This window comes from Amphiprion ocellaris, chromosome 8 (genome assembly GCF_022539595.1).
Source record: "Amphiprion ocellaris isolate individual 3 ecotype Okinawa chromosome 8, ASM2253959v1, whole genome shotgun sequence".
Taxonomy (NCBI): domain Eukaryota; kingdom Metazoa; phylum Chordata; class Actinopteri; family Pomacentridae; genus Amphiprion; species Amphiprion ocellaris.
This window is the reverse complement of record NC_072773.1, coordinates 13411876-13429785: the sequence shown is the minus strand read 5'-3', so window position 1 is coordinate 13429785 and position 17910 is coordinate 13411876. Positions and strand designations below refer to the sequence as shown.

Below are 17910 nucleotides of genomic sequence, written 5' to 3'. Positions count from 1 at the left end.
AGAATAAGAGCAAATATCTGGAGATTTATATTTAAGGACAGCCTTAAAAACATGATTATTTTTTGCCTGACTTTGTAAAAGGACAAATTTGCATTATTTTAAAAATATAGAGATTTTTGATGTGGACATTATTTTCAATTGTGGCCTGTTTTCTTTTGGTTTCACATGTTAATTCATAGTTTGGCTATTATATTACTTAACATTATCTCTATATCGCTTTAACAAAACTGGAAAAATCAGTAAAATAACAGTAAAATAACACAAATTTAAAGTTAAAACAGTACTGTGGATAATACTGAAAACATAGTGGCCCGAATTGGAAGGAAATGGAACGGAGCCGGACAACAATTATGACGCACAATGGAGCAGCAGAAGAAACATTCCGCTGGTGAAACTGAAGTGCACTCAAGTGAAACAGGGTCTCGGCATTAAACATCATTTGTTCCACTCAAATAGCAAACTAAAAACTAGAAAACGGTACCACTTTCTCTCTATTTGTTTCCACATAACTACCTTAGATTTTCAGTAAAAATGAACACTGAAAAACGAGACCACTCTCTTGCTAATATGAGACAGATGAAGAAAACTGTGCCGTTTTTTTTCCTTGTTTCTGGTGTTTAAAACAGAAAATGAATTCTACTTCAGTACTCAGGCCCAGCTCAAAGTGTTTCAGTGCTGCTCTCAGTCCCTTTCTTTCCAACAGACTTAAGTCCAGCCACCAAACTAGCTTTAAAATCAAAGCAACATGCTAAAACGTAATATTTGACCTTAAAACCTAAGAAAAGAAGCTAAAAAATAATGGCGTTTAACCCCAACAAGATGGCTAACGGCTAACAACGTTGTCTGTTTGACTTAAGAATAATCGGATTTACAAATTATCTGTTACCTTCCTACCTTATGCCAGTGTCGTGTAGTTCATATACTCACAGCAGAACGCATCCTTCAGCCTTCAGCCGGTGAATCTTCCTTGGCTGGTGGTGCTCTTGCTAGCGGGAGGTCCACTTCTGACCGCTGCTGGCCACGCAGAGAAAATTCTGGAGGTGTTTGACCAGCCGGAGACATCCACAACTTTCTTCGGACTTTCTGTCTCCATCGGATCGGTCCCTTTAAGGTACACTTTAGGGAACTGTAGCCTCCGGTTGTCAGTCTGCTTCTCCTCCGTCCCTGCAACCTCCAGTCCGAACCTCACACCGCTGCCTCTCCGACTGCCGTCACCAACGGTCCCGCACCTGTTTTTATAGCTTCCAAGTTCAGATGGCACCGCCCACAAGAGTGACATCACAATGACCCAATTAACTGGGGAACCACGGCAACCCTAGCTCCAGCGCCATCTTGTGGTGCGACCGTTTCTCTCCTCTCTGGTCTCCAGTCACAAAATGGCGGCCATCCGGTTACTGTCCTCTTCAGTTATAATGAATCAGCCGCGGAGGAAAACTTCTTGTTGTTTGGAGACATTTCAGTTATTCTGACGGACAACTGAGACAAAAATTAATGGAATTGAAAATGACAGAGGGAAATGTAGATTTTGGACTTTATACAGATTTAATTTGTCAAACTTAAGGCGAGCTAATAGCCAAGAAGGACCACATGAGCCGCCATTTTAGTGTAGTCCCTGTTCTTGGATATAACGATATGTATTATAATACGCATAATAGTACGTACTATTTTAAATCCTAGGGCCAGTAACCTCCTAAATCAATTGAATTCATCAATTAACTATTAGAGAATTACTGGACCAGCTCTCCATCTAACGGGTCCGGTTCCTGCAGCCCAGAGGGTCTAACCCAGATGGGATCTGAGGAACGTTTAAGCTGGTTAGCGAGAAAATTCGCCTAGCTTCTAACTGCCTCCATCCGGACGCCTATCCTGCTTCCTCTGATAACTAACTCAACTGAGTAGCCGCTTTCGAATGGTCAAATAAATTACCAGTCACGTCCGTTAATGGCAGCTTTTCTCTTAACGGATTTTGCACTTGGTAAGTTGCTAGGTTTAAATTTAGAGGTTAAGGAACGGATAACCCCAAGGATAAGTTTAAAAAAAGGCCACCCACGGCTCCAAAGACTAGGTAACCTGACAGAACCTTTGTTTTGATGTAATGCACACATTAACCTGACTTTTTACAACTTGAGAAGATATATATGATTAATTCATCAACATGATAAGAATAAATAGAATTTCCAATCTGTTGACTTTAATTGCAGGATGAATATTTTATCATAATATTTCAGCAGGGAAATAGCAATAGCCCATAAATCATCAGACAATCAATTAAACATTAATTCTTATAACAATCGCTTAATATGACTCTTATCTGGAACTATGCTTTTATCTAAGAAGAGTAATAATCACCCAGACTATGTAATTTGGAGGGGGAGAGCAGACGGTATGGCCCCACCGGCTGCTCATCTGGAGACCGATGAGCCACTGGGGCTCTGCTCCAGGGGGAAGTGGAGAGGGAGTTCAGTCCTGATTTAGATCTGCTTGTGTCCTTTATGTTGTTTGGACCAATAAAAACTTTGTTATAATCCACTCTGGTGTTAATCCTTTGGAAATAATAGAGTTCAGTATGTTCCTTCAGTCAGGGCTATTGTGAGATCACAGTTCTGTAATCCTCCAACAGTGCAGAAGGGGCAGTCCTTAAATCCATAATTCCTGTGAAATAGTTATTCCTTTGCAGATCATGTTGAATTCTCTTCCAAGTTACGTGGTAAAATCCCTCATGCTCAGAGCATTGCTGCCTGGCTTGCATCCAGTGACTACCTCGTAACTCTCCCAATGATTCTTTCCAACAGGTGCATTTTATAGCATAACGTCTCTCTTCAGAATTTACATATGCGATGACAGCATATTCAATTTACATATGTGATGACGGCACACTTTAATTTACATACGTGATGACAGCATTCATCCCCCTCCTCACTCGTGCACTGCTCCCATCCACCGACCTCATGGCCTCTGCGTGCTCTGGAGGAACCAAAACCACCTGTTCGGCCCTTTCACCCAGTCTCAGCTTTCTATTAATGTATTTGTTCCATCCGCAGCTCAGAGCAGACCTCCGGTCGGGGAACAGGAGAAGCTGATGTCAGCGCCTAATAATCACTGACACCACACTGTACATCTCTGCACAGTGAGCACAGACTTACGATAAACCCCCCCCAAAATATATTCAGTTTATTAACTTTTACGGTGACCCAAGTTTGTCTTGTCTCCTGACTTCTTGCTTCACCTCCAAGTCAACAACCTCCTAATTTCACAGGGTGATCAAACTCCTCTGTAAACATCTCTATTTCATAGTAATCAAAACCTTAAAAGCATTTCCATTTTCATAGTAATAAAATCCTTAACACATCAATTCCCCTGGTAACCCAAGGCCTCTCTCCCTACAGTGAGTTACTGCCCCCATGTGGTTACTTCTTATACTGACGCTATCTTGTAATGATACAGAACTTTATAACAGTTAATATAACAGTCTTTCACAAATCTGTGGATCCAGACTATAAGCCACATCACTTCCAAAATCCTATCGGGTGGTCTTTGTGTCATTTCCAACCTTCCCTGAAAATTTCATTCAAATCTGTTACTCCGTTTTTGAGTAATGTTGCGCACAGACAGACAAACATATGTCAATCGTCACATAACTCCGCCATGTTCCTTGGTGGAGTAACCAGTGTTTTTCCTCGACAACAGAATGGCAGTGTAGTACAACCAGACCATTATGTACTACAGAATGGGCTGGCAAAGTGAGACTATATGATGCACAACCTGAAGCCAACAAACCCAAACTAATGCCACATTTCTACTTCCCTGGGTATGAATCCAATTGCTCTCCAGAAAATGCATGGGTTCAATGTTTAGCTCTCACCTGATCTAACAGCTGATTTTTTTAGTTGTTGACTCAACAATATGACATTTGATAGAAAATTTTCATTTCAGCTGATACAGAGATTTGAATTATATTTGGCAGATTTTAAAAGCTTATTCTACAGGCGTACTTGATCGTGATTTTTATTAGCCAGAGAAGCTAAATACATTCAGATCGCACATCAAAAAGTGTACACAATATGTAGTTCTAGTAATAGTAACACTGGACAGATTCAGTTCTTTAAATATTTATTAACACCAAAATTTCTGGTATTGGATGTGAGAATTGCTAAAATAACATTTGTACAAAAAACTTCAGCCCAAATATTATTCCGTGTTTCTCTTTATTTAGGGACAGGTTTGACCTCCTGATTTGTGTACACTGCCCTGCTGATCTGATGCTGATTTACAGAAGAACTCATGTAAAATGGAGATTGAACCGTAAACAGAGAGTACAGACTGCCTGAAGGCTGCCCTGTCGCAAATAAAACTATTGGAGGCTGCGTACAAACTCTGTAGTCGTGGGAGAACATTATAATAAACCAATGTAAACTTCCAGCCCCTCCCCCTGCTGCTGTCGCTGCTCTCAGCCACTTTCCGGCTTGAACGAGCCTACAAATTTTTGCGACATTTCCGGCCGTTGCGTTGCCGTTTTGCTTTACCACACTTGTGACAAACCAGAAGTGTCCACCGCTGTCGATGGAGTTGTCTGCCAAGACAGGTAATGTTTTGAACTGAAGGCAAACAAACAAACAAACAAACAAACAAAAACGATTAAACTCAGATACGAGAAGCTGACGGCTGTCATGCATACCCGCCGAAGAATATTACTGTAACCACAATGCGAAAAACGACAGCAGATTTTCGACAGCTTTCGTTCACAGCACTAGCTACGTAGCTAAGCTTACTTAGCCAGGACACAGCGAATCCAGTTTGTCAGCTTTCAACCTGGGGAGAGCGCGAGCCAAATTTGATGTGACATCCAAGAATTTTCAACCCAAGCACATTGGGTGTCGTCTTAAGAAGCAGACTCATAGCCGGGCTTCTATCACTTGACCATACAATGTGGCTACAGCAAAGACTGAAGGGGCTACCAGGCTTGTTATCAAGTAGCTGGGCAAGAAGGCTGCTCATAGGAGTACTGCTCTTCCTCATCTTCTACTGGTACCTGGGAGCGGAACGCAGATGGAGGTTCTTCAGAGGCTCTGCGGTGCCCGACGGGGCGGCTGGACAGTGCCTGCTGGCTGAAATCCACAGGTGGAAATCTCTCGTAGAGAGAGGAGAGGGGATATACAGAACACCTCAGGAGCAATTAGACTCGCCTTTTGTATCAGGTAACGGGCATATTTTGCTTGATATTGACTCTAACAAACTATGGGTAGCATCTTCTTCGCAGCCCGGCTCTGCTCCTGTACACCAGACTGAATACTCACCTCGGGTTGGCGTCTATCTGGAGGGAAGGCGAGCCGAGGCTCAGGCTAGTTTGCTGTGGTTCCGGAAGGGAGCCGTGCTGTCAGTTCGCTGTGCCTCACCAGCCTCTCTGCAGTCAGCCCGGGACTGTGTCACCATCAGAGAGGAGTTCATCGCTCACAGAAGCAGACCTAACGTTTATCTGCAGCGAATTCACGTCAGTAACCCCTCTGACAGGCCCGCTACCCTGGACATTTCCTCTGGCAGTCCCTCCTTTGGCAGCAAGTTCTCCACCAGTGCAGAGAAGCTGGAGGACAGAGAGATACTGCTCTCTTCTGGCAGGGTGCCAGTGGAGAATAACCGGATGGTGCTGGTAGTGGTGGTCACCAAAAAACTGAACAGCAGGATTCAGGTTTCTCCTAAATCAGATTACACAGACAACATCCTGTCAGTTGTGTGGACCTCAGAGCCCATCGAGTCCTTGAAGATTGAGGAAACCTTCAGCACCCTCAGAGATGGAGCTAAAAAGGAGCTGGGGGAGCTGTTGAGGGCCAGTGTGGATGAACTGGTAGTAGATCACCAGCAGGCCTGGCTGGACCTCTTCATTTCAGGTGAGCTGAGGTGGGAGCTGTAACTGTTTCTGGATTTTGTGGCACTTTGCAAATGTTAAAATGGGTTATATTCTATTCACTACAAATGCCGTCCACTATACATAACTGAATCCCACTATTTGAAATGTGTAAAAGAACATTCATTTGGCTGAAACATATCAGTCACTGTCAGATTGGTTTACTGAATATATAAGCAGTAACATAACTGTTTAATCAGTCCCCACACTATGAGATGCAACTGACTGCTGTGGATATATACTTAGAAGTGGTTTTATGGTTGCTTACATGGCCAGGAGGCTAGGTTTGTTTTTAGTCAGTGCAGGAAGCCTGTAAAGATGTTGCTGTTTGGTTGGGTTATTGCACTAGTTTCTGCACAGGGTCTCAGCTCTTTGCTTTCTGGAAATGTGTATGTCCTGTGCTAAACCTGGAAAACCAGACATACCTGTTGGAGCGCATACAGAACTTTGTGGATAAGCACGTAACTACATAAGTAGTGCTTCTCCACAAGTTTACGGACTGATTTAATAATTGTTTGGTCACATCTTCTTTTAACAAAAGAAACTACAATTGTAAAATGCTGGCTAAATGCACCAGCCTTACAAGAATCTTGCTTAAATAAAACTCTAAATAAATAAATAAATATAAAAGCCAAAATTGGCAAAGTAGTAGTTCTATCTTTATGTCCTTTTTTGAAATGCAGAAGAACATTGAAATTTACTGATGTTAAAATAACTTATTTGACTTAAAGCCACATCACATACAATAAGTGGTCACTTAGACTTGCGTTTTAACTTCATATCCTAGTTTTCCTACTCAGTGGCTGATGTAATCATCATCTAAACAGCTTTAATAAGCTACATTAATAATTTATGTATGGTTGTCGTTAGTTGTCGTATTTGAAAGTGTTATTTTATTTTAAGTCTCGGTCTTATGCTTTGAATGTGATTTTTATGGCTGCCTTTTTGTTTGCATTTGGCATGCGGATTGTGCCTTTAACACAATTACCCGAGTAGTAATTTATCACGGCACAGTTTTCGTCCCTCTGATTCATCAGCAGCCCAGTGGCACTGCTGATGAATCAGTAACATACTCTTTTCCTGCTTTATCTTGTTAAAATTTTGAACAACTGACACTTTCTTTCCTTCCACCATATCTCTCTCTCTACATTTTTATCCTCTGTTTTAATTGTTCTAAACTAACCTCATTTTGAATATACATACAGTACAACTGAAATGTAGTAAAACTGGAAGTACATAAACTCAAAGTTCTTGTTTTTAAGTAGAAGTTGAAAAAGGTACAAAAATAAAAGCCATAGCGTTGAAGTCATCACTATAAAAAGTATTGGAAAAGCAAGTAAATGGGCATTGTCCCAAGATGATGCGGTTATTAAGCTCAGGAATATAAACTTAGTCAAAGTAATTGATCCTTACATATAATAACAATATCAAGTTGTGCATCTGCTTCTCTTCTTCTCCAGGGGTTGAAATGAGGAAGATCACAGATTCACACACACCATCAAGCCGCACAGTAAACACCACCCTCTACTATACTCTGTCCTCCTCCAAGGCTCCTCTGCTGGACCGAAGGCTGAATGGTGAGGAGCGTACTCGTCTTGAATCCAGTCTCAATTACGCTGACCACTGCTTTAGCGGCCATGCTACCATGCATGCAGAAAACCTGTGGCCTGAGAGGGTGACCAGTACTGCTCAGATCCTGCAACTGGTCACATTGTGGACTTTGACTTTGCAGAAGAGAGGTTGCAAGGTACTGGTGGCAGCAGGGGCACACGGAGCCATGCAGGGCATGGTGCTTAGCTTTGGAGGCCTTCAGTTTACAGAGAACCACCTTCAGTTCCAGGCTGATCCAGACGTGCTGCACAACAGCTACGCCCTGAGAGGGATCCACTACAATCAAGACCTCATTAACCTGGCGGTCCTCCTTGATGTGGAGGGAAAACCTTTTCTTCACGTGTCGGTTAAGCAACAGGAGAAGCCGGTCAAGCTCTACGCCTGCGAGGCAGGCTGCCTCAATGAGCCTGTGGAGCTGACATCAGAAATCAAAGGTCACACCTTCCCTGTCATGGTGACCCAGCCCATTACACCATTGCTTTACATCTCCACAGACTTGCGTCACCTGCAGGACCTCCGTCACACCCTGCACCTCAAGGCCATCCTGGCCCATGAGGAGCACATGGCCAACAGGTATCCAGGCCTGCCCTTCCTTTTCTGGTTCAGCGTGGCCTCTCTCATAACTCTGTTTCATCTGTTCCTCTTCAAGCTCATATACAACGAGTACTGTGGCCCTGGTGCTAAGCCCCTCTTCAGGAGCAAGGTATAAACAGCAGTAATAAGACAACCCTGCAAACTGAAAACTGCCAACTGATTTGATCTGCTTCAGTGTGCGTGTGTGGTGGCAGAGACTCTCTCTCGCTCTCTATCTATTGACGCTCTGTCTGTGGGATGAGTTATCAGTTTTGACTTTCACTTTCTCACTTTGTTCTCCCCATCTCACGTGGTAATAGTTCAGAGTGGGTTGGCAAATAGCCTTACACACCTCCCTTTTTCTCTCTCACAAAAGATGATTCTCCAGCTCTTATTTTGTGTTGAAGGAGTTGTAAGAAAGATTTTTATTTGTCTCCTTGAGAAGACTGTAGGCAATAAACAAATGTAGAACTCAGTCAAAAGCACTAGTAGAACAGTAGCCTTCCTTTATGATCAGAGACCTTGAACTGTTGGACGTTTGGCATCACTTTAGTATTCTACCAGTTCTGCTACACTTAATGTCCGTTGTGGAATGTTAAATATTGTTGATTGCAATGGATTAAAACAAGCACAAAAGTTATCTTCTATTAGATTAGGTTATTACTTTACCCCAGTTTGCTCACGCAAACCTCAGTGCCACTTTATAACAGGATCCACATTGGTCTGTCTTAACGTTGTTTTAGGAACAGTATTGCATTTCTTTTCTGTCATTTTTGCTTTGCTTTAGTGAGGAAGATTTATAAATGTGAGTTTTATTTTACAAGGAAGGCATTAGTTTTGATTCATTTAATGGCAGTGCAAAAATCCGTTTATAGCTACTTGTTTAAGGTTCATAATCCATTACAATAGATATCAATTCTGCTTTTACTTTTCAAAACTTATTTTTTTAGAAGTGTGTTTTTCTTTTCATTTTGAGCCTGCAACATAAACATTTAAAGTTACCCTTTGGAGGTTTACGAAAAGCAGCTCTCTAAGGTGTTTCCTAAGGAAAGGAACAAGAATTAGAACCTTGTTTATGGTTTTTCACAGTAATGCACAAACATAGCATTGTGCCAAGGATAAAAAAGAGACTGCAAGCTAAAATGAGCTTGGCTATACATGTAAACCTTAGAATATTAAAATTGACTTGTGTTGTACAGAACAATGTGGATTCAACGTGATTGTTGGACTTCAAAGATATACACAGTTTTATTGAGAAACACCTCCACAGCGTACCTTTAACTCGGCCAAAATAAGAGCAGCTTTAATGGTAACTGTGATTGATGACTTAACTAAAATTTAAAAATGAATGTCATGCGAGTTCATTTTTACTTCATTGTAAAAGAAAAAATGGAAACCACTGACTTCCTGAATAACTCAATTCAGCAACCTAAAATGCAACACCTTCATAGAAAAGATGGCCGACATTGCTGGTTTGCAGTGAAGTCATTGGTACACTAAAAATGAATAGACATTTAACAGCTTTAGTTTCAGATTTTTGTAGGTCTGGTCACTGGTATTATCAGTACTCATAACATTGCACAGACCAAGGTCATTTATGAAGTCTGGAAACACAGCAATATTCATAAAAAACAGGTCCAGTTTAGATAGTCAAGAAACTGTTACTTAGCTTAGCCAAACTTATTCAGAATAAAAACAAAGGCAAACAGTAATTGAAGTAGTCATGGTTGTTACTACTGTTACTGTTTTCATGTTTCTTGACCCATCCAGAGCTACAACAAAATGAAACTCCGGTTGGATTAAATAATTTACTTCCTCGTAAAAATAAGAGTCACAGAACAACCAAAGCAAAATGACAAAAAACAGATGATTGAAGCCTCATTTAGAAGTCAGTGTAGTAGGGTGGTTCTAAAAGTGCACAGCGTCTATTGTCTTGTAAAACGGCTACTTGTTTACAGATGTCCTTACAAAAAGAGCTGTTGATCTGCTGGACACTTAGAGGAGCTGCGGACTGAAGGGTTCTCTGATCAGCACAGACTGTGTTCCCACTTGGCCAATCTTTTTCGCTACTCCTTTTTTTCCCGTTAATGATGTTTTATATTGAATCACTCGATTAAATTAACAAGAAATCTGTGGGTTGGCTTTGGTTCTTTACTCTTCACCTGACAAAAACTGCTGTCCTAGTCTCACATTTGTCATCCTGAGCGGGTCTGTGTTTTTCCATTTCCCAGTGTGGATGGGTTGAGTAGTGGCAGCTAGCTTCTCCAGCCGTTCTAATCTTCCCTTCTGACTTCACCAGGTCGCCAGCAAATGTGAGGATGACTGCTCTGACATCTTGGATGCTGCTTAATACTGCACACGTTCATTATGTGCTAGTGAGTCCGCTTGACCCAGGGAGAAGGTATTGACAGGGGTGTGCTGGTGCTAAATCTGAAATGAATGTTATGTCACTGCAAACTATGCATTTTTTTGCTACCTGACTATGATCATAAAGAATTTCATCTGCTGTGTTGTGATGCCGCCTAGAGATCTACTGGTGAGATGATGCAGAGGCATGTAAATTAAAAGTACGCATCCATGCCACTTTAAAAACCCAACGACAGGGCTGTAGATGTTTGTCATTATTGATTGATCTGCTGGTATTTTGGTGAATAATTGACTGGTCAGTAAAAGTGGCCAAATGTGTGACAAAGTGCAAAATTCAAGCAATTTGATGAAACATAACTTTACAAACTATGATCAAAATATACACATAAACAACTCGTCTTAAAACTAAAAATTGACACAGTCCCCACCAGAACCACAGAATGGAAGACCCATTATCGCCATCTTTTTAATTTACTGGAGCGAACAAACTAACTGAATCTTCCTTTGGGGCCCCTGGAGGCCTGGTTAACTTTGCAGTTGTTCAAATTCAATTCAGCTCAATTCAGTTTTATTTATTTAGTGCCAGTTCACAACATACACTTTTGTTCAAACGTTTGGGGTCACTTAGAAATGTCCTTATTGTTGAAAGAAAACCATTTTTCAGTGAAGATAACATTAAATGAATCAGAAATACAGTCTAGACATTGTTAATGTGGTAAATGAATATTCTAGCTGGAAGCAGCTGACTTTTAATGGAATATCTACATAGAGGTACAGAGGAACATTTCCAGCAACCATCACTCCTGTGTTCTAATGCTACATTGTGTTAGCTAATGGTGTTGAAAGGCTAATTGATGATTAGAAAACCCTTGTGCAATTATGTTCACGCCTGAATAAAAGTGTGAATTTTCATGGAAAACATGAAATTGTGTGAGTCACCCAAAACTTTTGAGCCGTTGTGTATGTTATTTCAAGGCACTTTTCATAGTAAGGGTAAGACCTTACCCACTTCATGCAGAGAAACCCCACAAATCCAAAGTTTCTTTAGGAATCCCTTGAGCAAGCACTCGGCAGCAGTGGGTAGGAAAAATAACCACTGGCAGAACCGGCTTCAGGGAGGCCGGTCATCTTCTTCAACCTCGTTTTTCTCAGGACTTACCTCCACTTTAGTCAGCCCAGACTGTATCCATGGCTGTAGTCTAAAGCTATGGCTGATTGTATACTACTAGAGTTAGCTTGATTATTCTGGCAATGTTTAGTTTGTGGCTAAATGAGACAGTTGCTTTGGAAATTTAGGAACACTCTTGTGTGTAGCACCCTCTAATCCTGTCTTTGGAATTTAATAAACATTTGACTACTTTGATGGTTATAAAGTTAGCAGACAAACCCTAAGCAGTGTTACCATGGTAACAGTCATTGTAGTACCAAAGCTAACCCTGTCTTTCCTCCACAGTATATTCTTAGCGCAGTGCTCATTGGCCACAGCATGCAGATGGGTAATAAATGGAACCTTAGTCAGCATTGTTGTTCTGTTAAGATTAGATGAAGGTGAAAGGAGTGTATTGAAGACTGTCTTTCATTTATCACTGCATCTCCAGCCTTTCCTGTGGTGTGTTCTGTTTTTTCCTGTTAAAACTTTAGTTCTTGACATTCTATAACATGTTCTAAATATTTGTCACAATCAGCCATATATCTACTGTCAGTTTTCTTCCTGCCATTGCTTTATTCATTAATCTTCCAACTAAAGTTTTTAAAAAGAAAACTATACTACAACTTAGATTATCACTGTGTATGTGGCCATTGGTTTTGATGGTCACAATAGCAGTACCAGTACTTGCCTGGCAATTAGACCAGAGAGAGGCCGCTAAGAAGAAGAAGGTTGGAAACCAACCTCCAGATTAGACAAACAGATCTAAGAATGACAAAGCAAAGAGTTTCTGGGTGGCTGTAGTTGTGTGCACTGTCTCTCGAGACAATGTATACCCAGATGTCCTGTAGCTTTACAGACGTCTTTTAGTGCTACCTCCAAAAACAACTTGTTTGTCAGTTTGTTCGTGTAAAACTTTTAGATCCTAACTGATAGACTTGATAGCCAGATAACTCAAAATGTAAGAAACTCTATCTTTTAGTAAACCTGTTCTGGTGAATTGAAGCCATAGGTGTACAATAGGAACAACTGATAGCCACCTTATTTCAGTGCAAATTGCTGTCATGTTGCGCAAGCCAAAAAGTTGAAGCTTTCCTGGGTTTTCTTCTGCGTTGTGCAGCCCACAAGCTCTCGCTTAGCTTATAGTCTTTGATAAGGATAACATCTTGCAAATAGAAATCAATATTCTAAACATCTATGGAAAAAAACCCTCAAAATAAAAGGAGTAACAATTCAGCTTGTTTGCAGTCGGACGCAGTATCCTGTCCAGTCTTTTATGATGGTGATTGATGCAGAAAACATTTTTTGAGTGAAATTGGATTTTTTTTGTTGTTGAATTTGTGATTTACCTTTCAGACAGGAGAGTTAAGAGCTTTGTAATAATCTTACAAGACAGCAGTGGTGTTCAGCTCTTTTAATACAACCATGATTCAAACACACACATCCTAGTCAGTGGTCCTCATCAGTCACAGTGAATATTTGCCTGTGGCAGTGTGTTGATTGTCACTGACTGGGGTATTTTAAAATATACCCCTTCTCATTAGGTGCAAAGGCCCTTATAAAACACCAACAATGGCAAATATGTTTACTTTTACTAAACATCCCTCTGCCTGCTGTGATTTTAATAAATATATGGTGTATGTGACAACTGTGAAACGCAGCTGGTCTACATATATACAGTCTTACGGGTTGTTCCAAAGGTAGAAATAACTTATTAATAAGATACAAATAATATTTGAAAACACCTTTTCTTGTTGATGGAGATTATTGTGACGTAATTGATTTATAATTTCTTTCTGATTAATATTTAAGAACGAATCTGCGTTTACCACTGTTCTTTTTTTCTTTTACTTTTATTGAATCTCTTTTTGTAATCTTATGTTGTGTGCCTTAATGAAAAAATTAAAACAGTTAATTTATTGAGCTCGTGGCTATAGCATGATCAGATTGGAATGTATGCTTTGTGACTTTGTACAATTGAAGCAAAACAGCAGATTTTTGTCATAAATTGAGAGAAAAAAATGTAATTTATGTTGTCAATTTGTTCCATATTTTCTAGATTTACAGCCCTGAAATGTTGCTAGCTGGTGAATAAAGTGGAACATTTAGCAGCTTAAGAAACAGCTATTTTTCTCAGGAGTTGGTTGAGACCAACTTAAAATTAGGAGTGAATATTGGACACAAACCTGGCAAATAAATACATAAATACAAAAAGAATGTGAATTTTGTTCTGTATCTACTCAATCTGTCAAGAGGTATCTGCTAGCTATGACATCCCAGTACCTGCTGGTGCTCTTTGAGTCAGTGTGTGCTTTTATGGTTCCCTCTGTTATCATACCATAATTTAAAGAGAATTGAAAGTAACCATCAAACGGATACTGTCAACACTGCTGCGAAGGCAGAAACTTTAGTAACTGGAATAACAAGTCAATTTAGAGCTTATAATTGTATAATTTAGAGCTTACAATTGTATAATTGTTTACTGAATTCCTTCAGTAAACAAACAAATAAATGAATTTTAAATTAAAAATCAATGTAGAAACCAAAATGGTTCTAAACTTTTGATTCATCAAAGTAGCCACCTTTGGCAGATATAGCAGCTGAACACACTCATAGCATTCTTTCCACAATGGAAATCAAATATTCTTCAGAAAGTTCTTCCCAACTCTGTAGCAGAAGTTCCCATAAATTAGTGGTTCTTGTAGGTTGCTTTGCTTTCACTCTTCTGTCCAGGTCATCCCAAACCAGCTCCATGGGGTTTAAGTCTGGAGACTGTGCTGCTACTCCATACTTTCAAGCTTACCATCTTGTTCTGTTTTCCTAAGGTAGTTCAGGCATAGCTTGGACTTATGATTTGGGTCATTATCTTGCTGTAGGATGAACCCCTGACCAACTAGGAACATACCAGAGGGTACTGCATGGTGCTGCAGAATGCTGTGGTAGTCGTTTTGGTTCAGGGTTTCTCTCACTCTGTACAAGTCACCGACCCTGGATCCAGTAAAGCAGTCCCAGACCATCATGCTTCCTCCTCCATGTTTGACAGTTGATGTCACACACTGAGGAACCATCTTTTCGTCTACTTGATGGCGTAACAAAATCAAATTTTGATTCCTCAGTCCATAATACCTTCTTCCAGTCTATAGTAGTCCATTGGTGGTGTTTCATGGCCCAGGCAAGCCTCTTTTTCTTATACTGACATCTTAGCAATGGCTTTTTTGTTGCAACTCCACCTGTCAAACCTGCAACTCCAAGTCTTCTCTTCACAGTTGAAACTGAGAGTTTCTTATGAAGCTGTGCTTGTAGCTGCTGTCCTGGGAGCTGCCTATCACCAAGCTGTTGACTCTTAGAAACTTGTCTTCTGATTCTGTTGTGGTTTTGGGTCTTCCAGACCTCTTCCTGTTAGAGTTTCCTCCAGTTTCTGAGTGCCTTTTGGTGGTGAAGAAAACTGTACTCACTGACACCTTGACTTTCTTCACAAGTTCTCTATAGGAAAGACCTACATTTTTAAGTGTTATGACGGTCTGTCTCTCTTCTATTGTTAGTTGCCTTTTCCTCGTCATTTTTGCAGCAACCAACTATTGCACACACACCTTTTTATTTAATTCTGAAATGTACATTGTTTTTCAGTTTTTGGTAATCTTGCCTCTTTTTTTAACCTCTGGCAGTTCACCATTTACCTTTGTACCATTTCTAGCTTTTCATTGGACTTTTCATTGGGGTGTTCTAAAACTTTTGACCAGTAGTGTAGGCAGGAATAAAAATGGGCACTGGGTACAACAGTTGTTGGTTTTTTGCAGTGTAGTGTTTTGTAGTAGACAATGATCAATGCCACATCCTGAAAACACTCCCACAAAGACAAAAGGCTCCATCTATTAAAATGGTCTTTTAACAGCTTTTACCTTTCAACGTCCAAAGATCACTCATACACTGGACTCCTCCTGTGAAGATGACCTGATTGGTATATGACATCCTCATGACAACACGTGACTGCTGTGGGGACATTACTTCAATGACTCAGCACAACAGACTGAATAAACAGCAGAAACACAGAAGTTCCATGAACAACTATGGCATCCATGGTAAAGGGACCAGCAGACAGCACGATGTGGCTTACAAATATGTATCTGAAAAAAATTCTTCGTGATCACAGATCCGCTTTGTGTTGATAAAAATATAATGGAAGAACATACAAACTGCCTTTCTCATTTTTCCAGCATGAGTTATATTTCACCTCAAGCACTTGATGTCGTGGCTTCATGTGTGTATAGACTCAACCTGACTACTGTGGAACAAAATTCATGAAGACATTCAGTCTGTGAGTTAAAGTCTACATTAAAGTGGTTTTGCACCAGAAACATGTCGGAGAAAACAAACCAAGCTGACAGAACAGATACTCAGTAGACAAAACTGACACAAATCAATAGAATCACAAGGAATCGCATTGCATTTTATATCTATTCATGTTGTCATGTTCAGCCCTTGCACAAAGACACTGCAACACATGTACAGATCTGATCAGCGATGGCCTACAAACACTGTTGTTTTGTTAAGTAACACTTACTGAGTCCGTGTGTTTGTAGTCAGTGCCATTATATCCAATATATCTAGCAGTTTATCCACTTTTTACCACTACTGATGTGTGTTTGGGGTTATTGTCTTGTTGGAACAGCTGTGTACAAGACCAAACCTTCTGGCTGATGATTTTAGCTTTTCCTGAAGAATGTGGAGATAATCCTACTTACCCATTATAAAATCTCTTGGGGTTAAGAGCCTCGCCTTCTCTACTCCAAACATGTTTTCTGGTCATTCTGGCCATTTAGCTCATTTTTTGTTTCTTTTGATCACAGGACTTTCCCCCAGAAAGCCTTTTCTTTCTCCATGTGACCAGCAGCAAATTTTAGTTGAGGCTTAAGGTGCTGCTTCTAGAGGAAGGACTTCCTTCTTGCATGGCAGCCTCTCAGCCCATGGTGATGTCAAACAGGCTTGACTGTGAACACTGACACTTCAGTTTCTAATTCTTTGCAGACTTGCTTTTTGGTGATTCTTGGTCTCGTCTTCATCATCCTGACCAATTTCATTTTAGTAGCAGATGATAGTTTGCGTTCTCTTACAACACAAGTGTGCTGTGAACTTTATACTTACAATTGTTTGCACTGTTGATTTTGCAATCTCTAGCTGTATTCAAATCAATCCAATTAACTTTCCTAAGTTGTTAAGTCAGTGATTTGCTTTTTCATATCTGTGCAGAGCTCCTTAGACTTTCCCACTGTAGTGTTTGTGACTGAATCTAAGGAATGTATCAAATGGGCTCCAGAGAAGTCAGCAGCTGTAGTCAATCCTAATTACTCACAAAGAAGCCATGGTACTGAGAAAATTTGATCAAAATAGCTTTCTACATCTCCAAAATTGATTATTGAAATTGCTTTATGTATATTTTTGACCCAGAAGATTTTGTCAAATTTCCAAAAGAAGTATAATAAATTTATAAAAGAACCAAAAACCATGATTATTTAATGTGACAAACCTATGAGCTTCAGTCAAAATCAACTGGACTTCTCTTTAAGTTCCTTTAAGGCGTTTCACTTCACATCCAAGAGGTTTCTTCAGTTCTGACTAATGAGGAGTTTCAGACTTCAGAATTGTTGACCAGCTCACATGGCCGATGTCCCGTAAACGACCAGGACTCACGTGCCTCCAGGTATGAATTGTTGTGAAACCAGGTGGTCCAACAACAATGACAGCAATTGTGGTGATGGAGCTGCAGTTTACCCAGCAAAGGATGTGAATGTCCAGTCAGAGGGACTCAAGGTGTTTAGGATGGCGAAACTTTCCGGGGAGACCTCATCACTGCGTTACAGGTGTTTGATAGGTGGTATCGCAGATCCCCTCCTCTGTATAGAAATGGCTGTTCCAATTTGACATAGATGGATTCCTGTACTCCTCTCTCAAACCATCTGCCCTCTCTGTCCAAAAAGTGAACATTGCTGTCCTCAAAGGTGTGTCCCTTCTCCTTCAGGTGAAGCTGGAGGCTGAGTCTTGTTTTGAGGAGCTGCTCTCCTGTTTTGAGCCTTCCACTTATTTCACCTCTCAGTCTTTAAATGTCTATGTAAGCTTGCGTTCACAACTATATGATCAGGCCGGTGGTTCTTAAATTTTTTTTGACAACAATTAAGCGACTGGCTATATCTTTAATCTGGTTTAGCACAAAACAGAGATGTAGGTGCTCTACAAGAGAAAGTCCACCTTCCAACAACTTGAAACTATACAGTTTGCACACTGTGAAGGAGTAGGTTGTTGGTCAATAAATAGCTCC

General features: G+C 40.5%; 1 protein-coding gene across 1 annotated transcript; it reads left to right on the top strand.

Moving 5' to 3' along the window:
- Positions 1-4522: 4522 nt before the first annotated feature.
- Positions 4523-13520, top strand: kiaa2013 (KIAA2013 ortholog). The gene is made up of 3 exons (XM_023275117.3): positions 4523-5882; positions 7360-8213; positions 10383-13520. The coding sequence occupies exons 1-3, from the start codon at positions 4925-4927 to the stop codon at positions 10431-10433; spliced, it is 1863 nt and encodes a 620-aa protein (XP_023130885.2). The 5' UTR covers positions 4523-4924; the 3' UTR covers positions 10434-13520.
- Positions 13521-17910: the final 4390 nt, after the last annotated feature.

Bases quoted from the DNA above. Each gene is read 5' to 3' on its own strand.
- kiaa2013 (XM_023275117.3), top strand. From the start codon at position 4,925: ATGTGGCTACAGCAAAGACTGAAGGGGCTACCAGGCTTGTTATCAAGT. The intron at 5,883-7,359 runs GTGAGCTGAGGT...CTTCTTCTCCAG, and splicing joins GCTGGACCTCTTCATTTCAG to GGGTTGAAATGAGGAAGATC. The intron at 8,214-10,382 runs GTATAAACAGCA...TGACTTCACCAG, and splicing joins AGCCCCTCTTCAGGAGCAAG to GTCGCCAGCAAATGTGAGGA.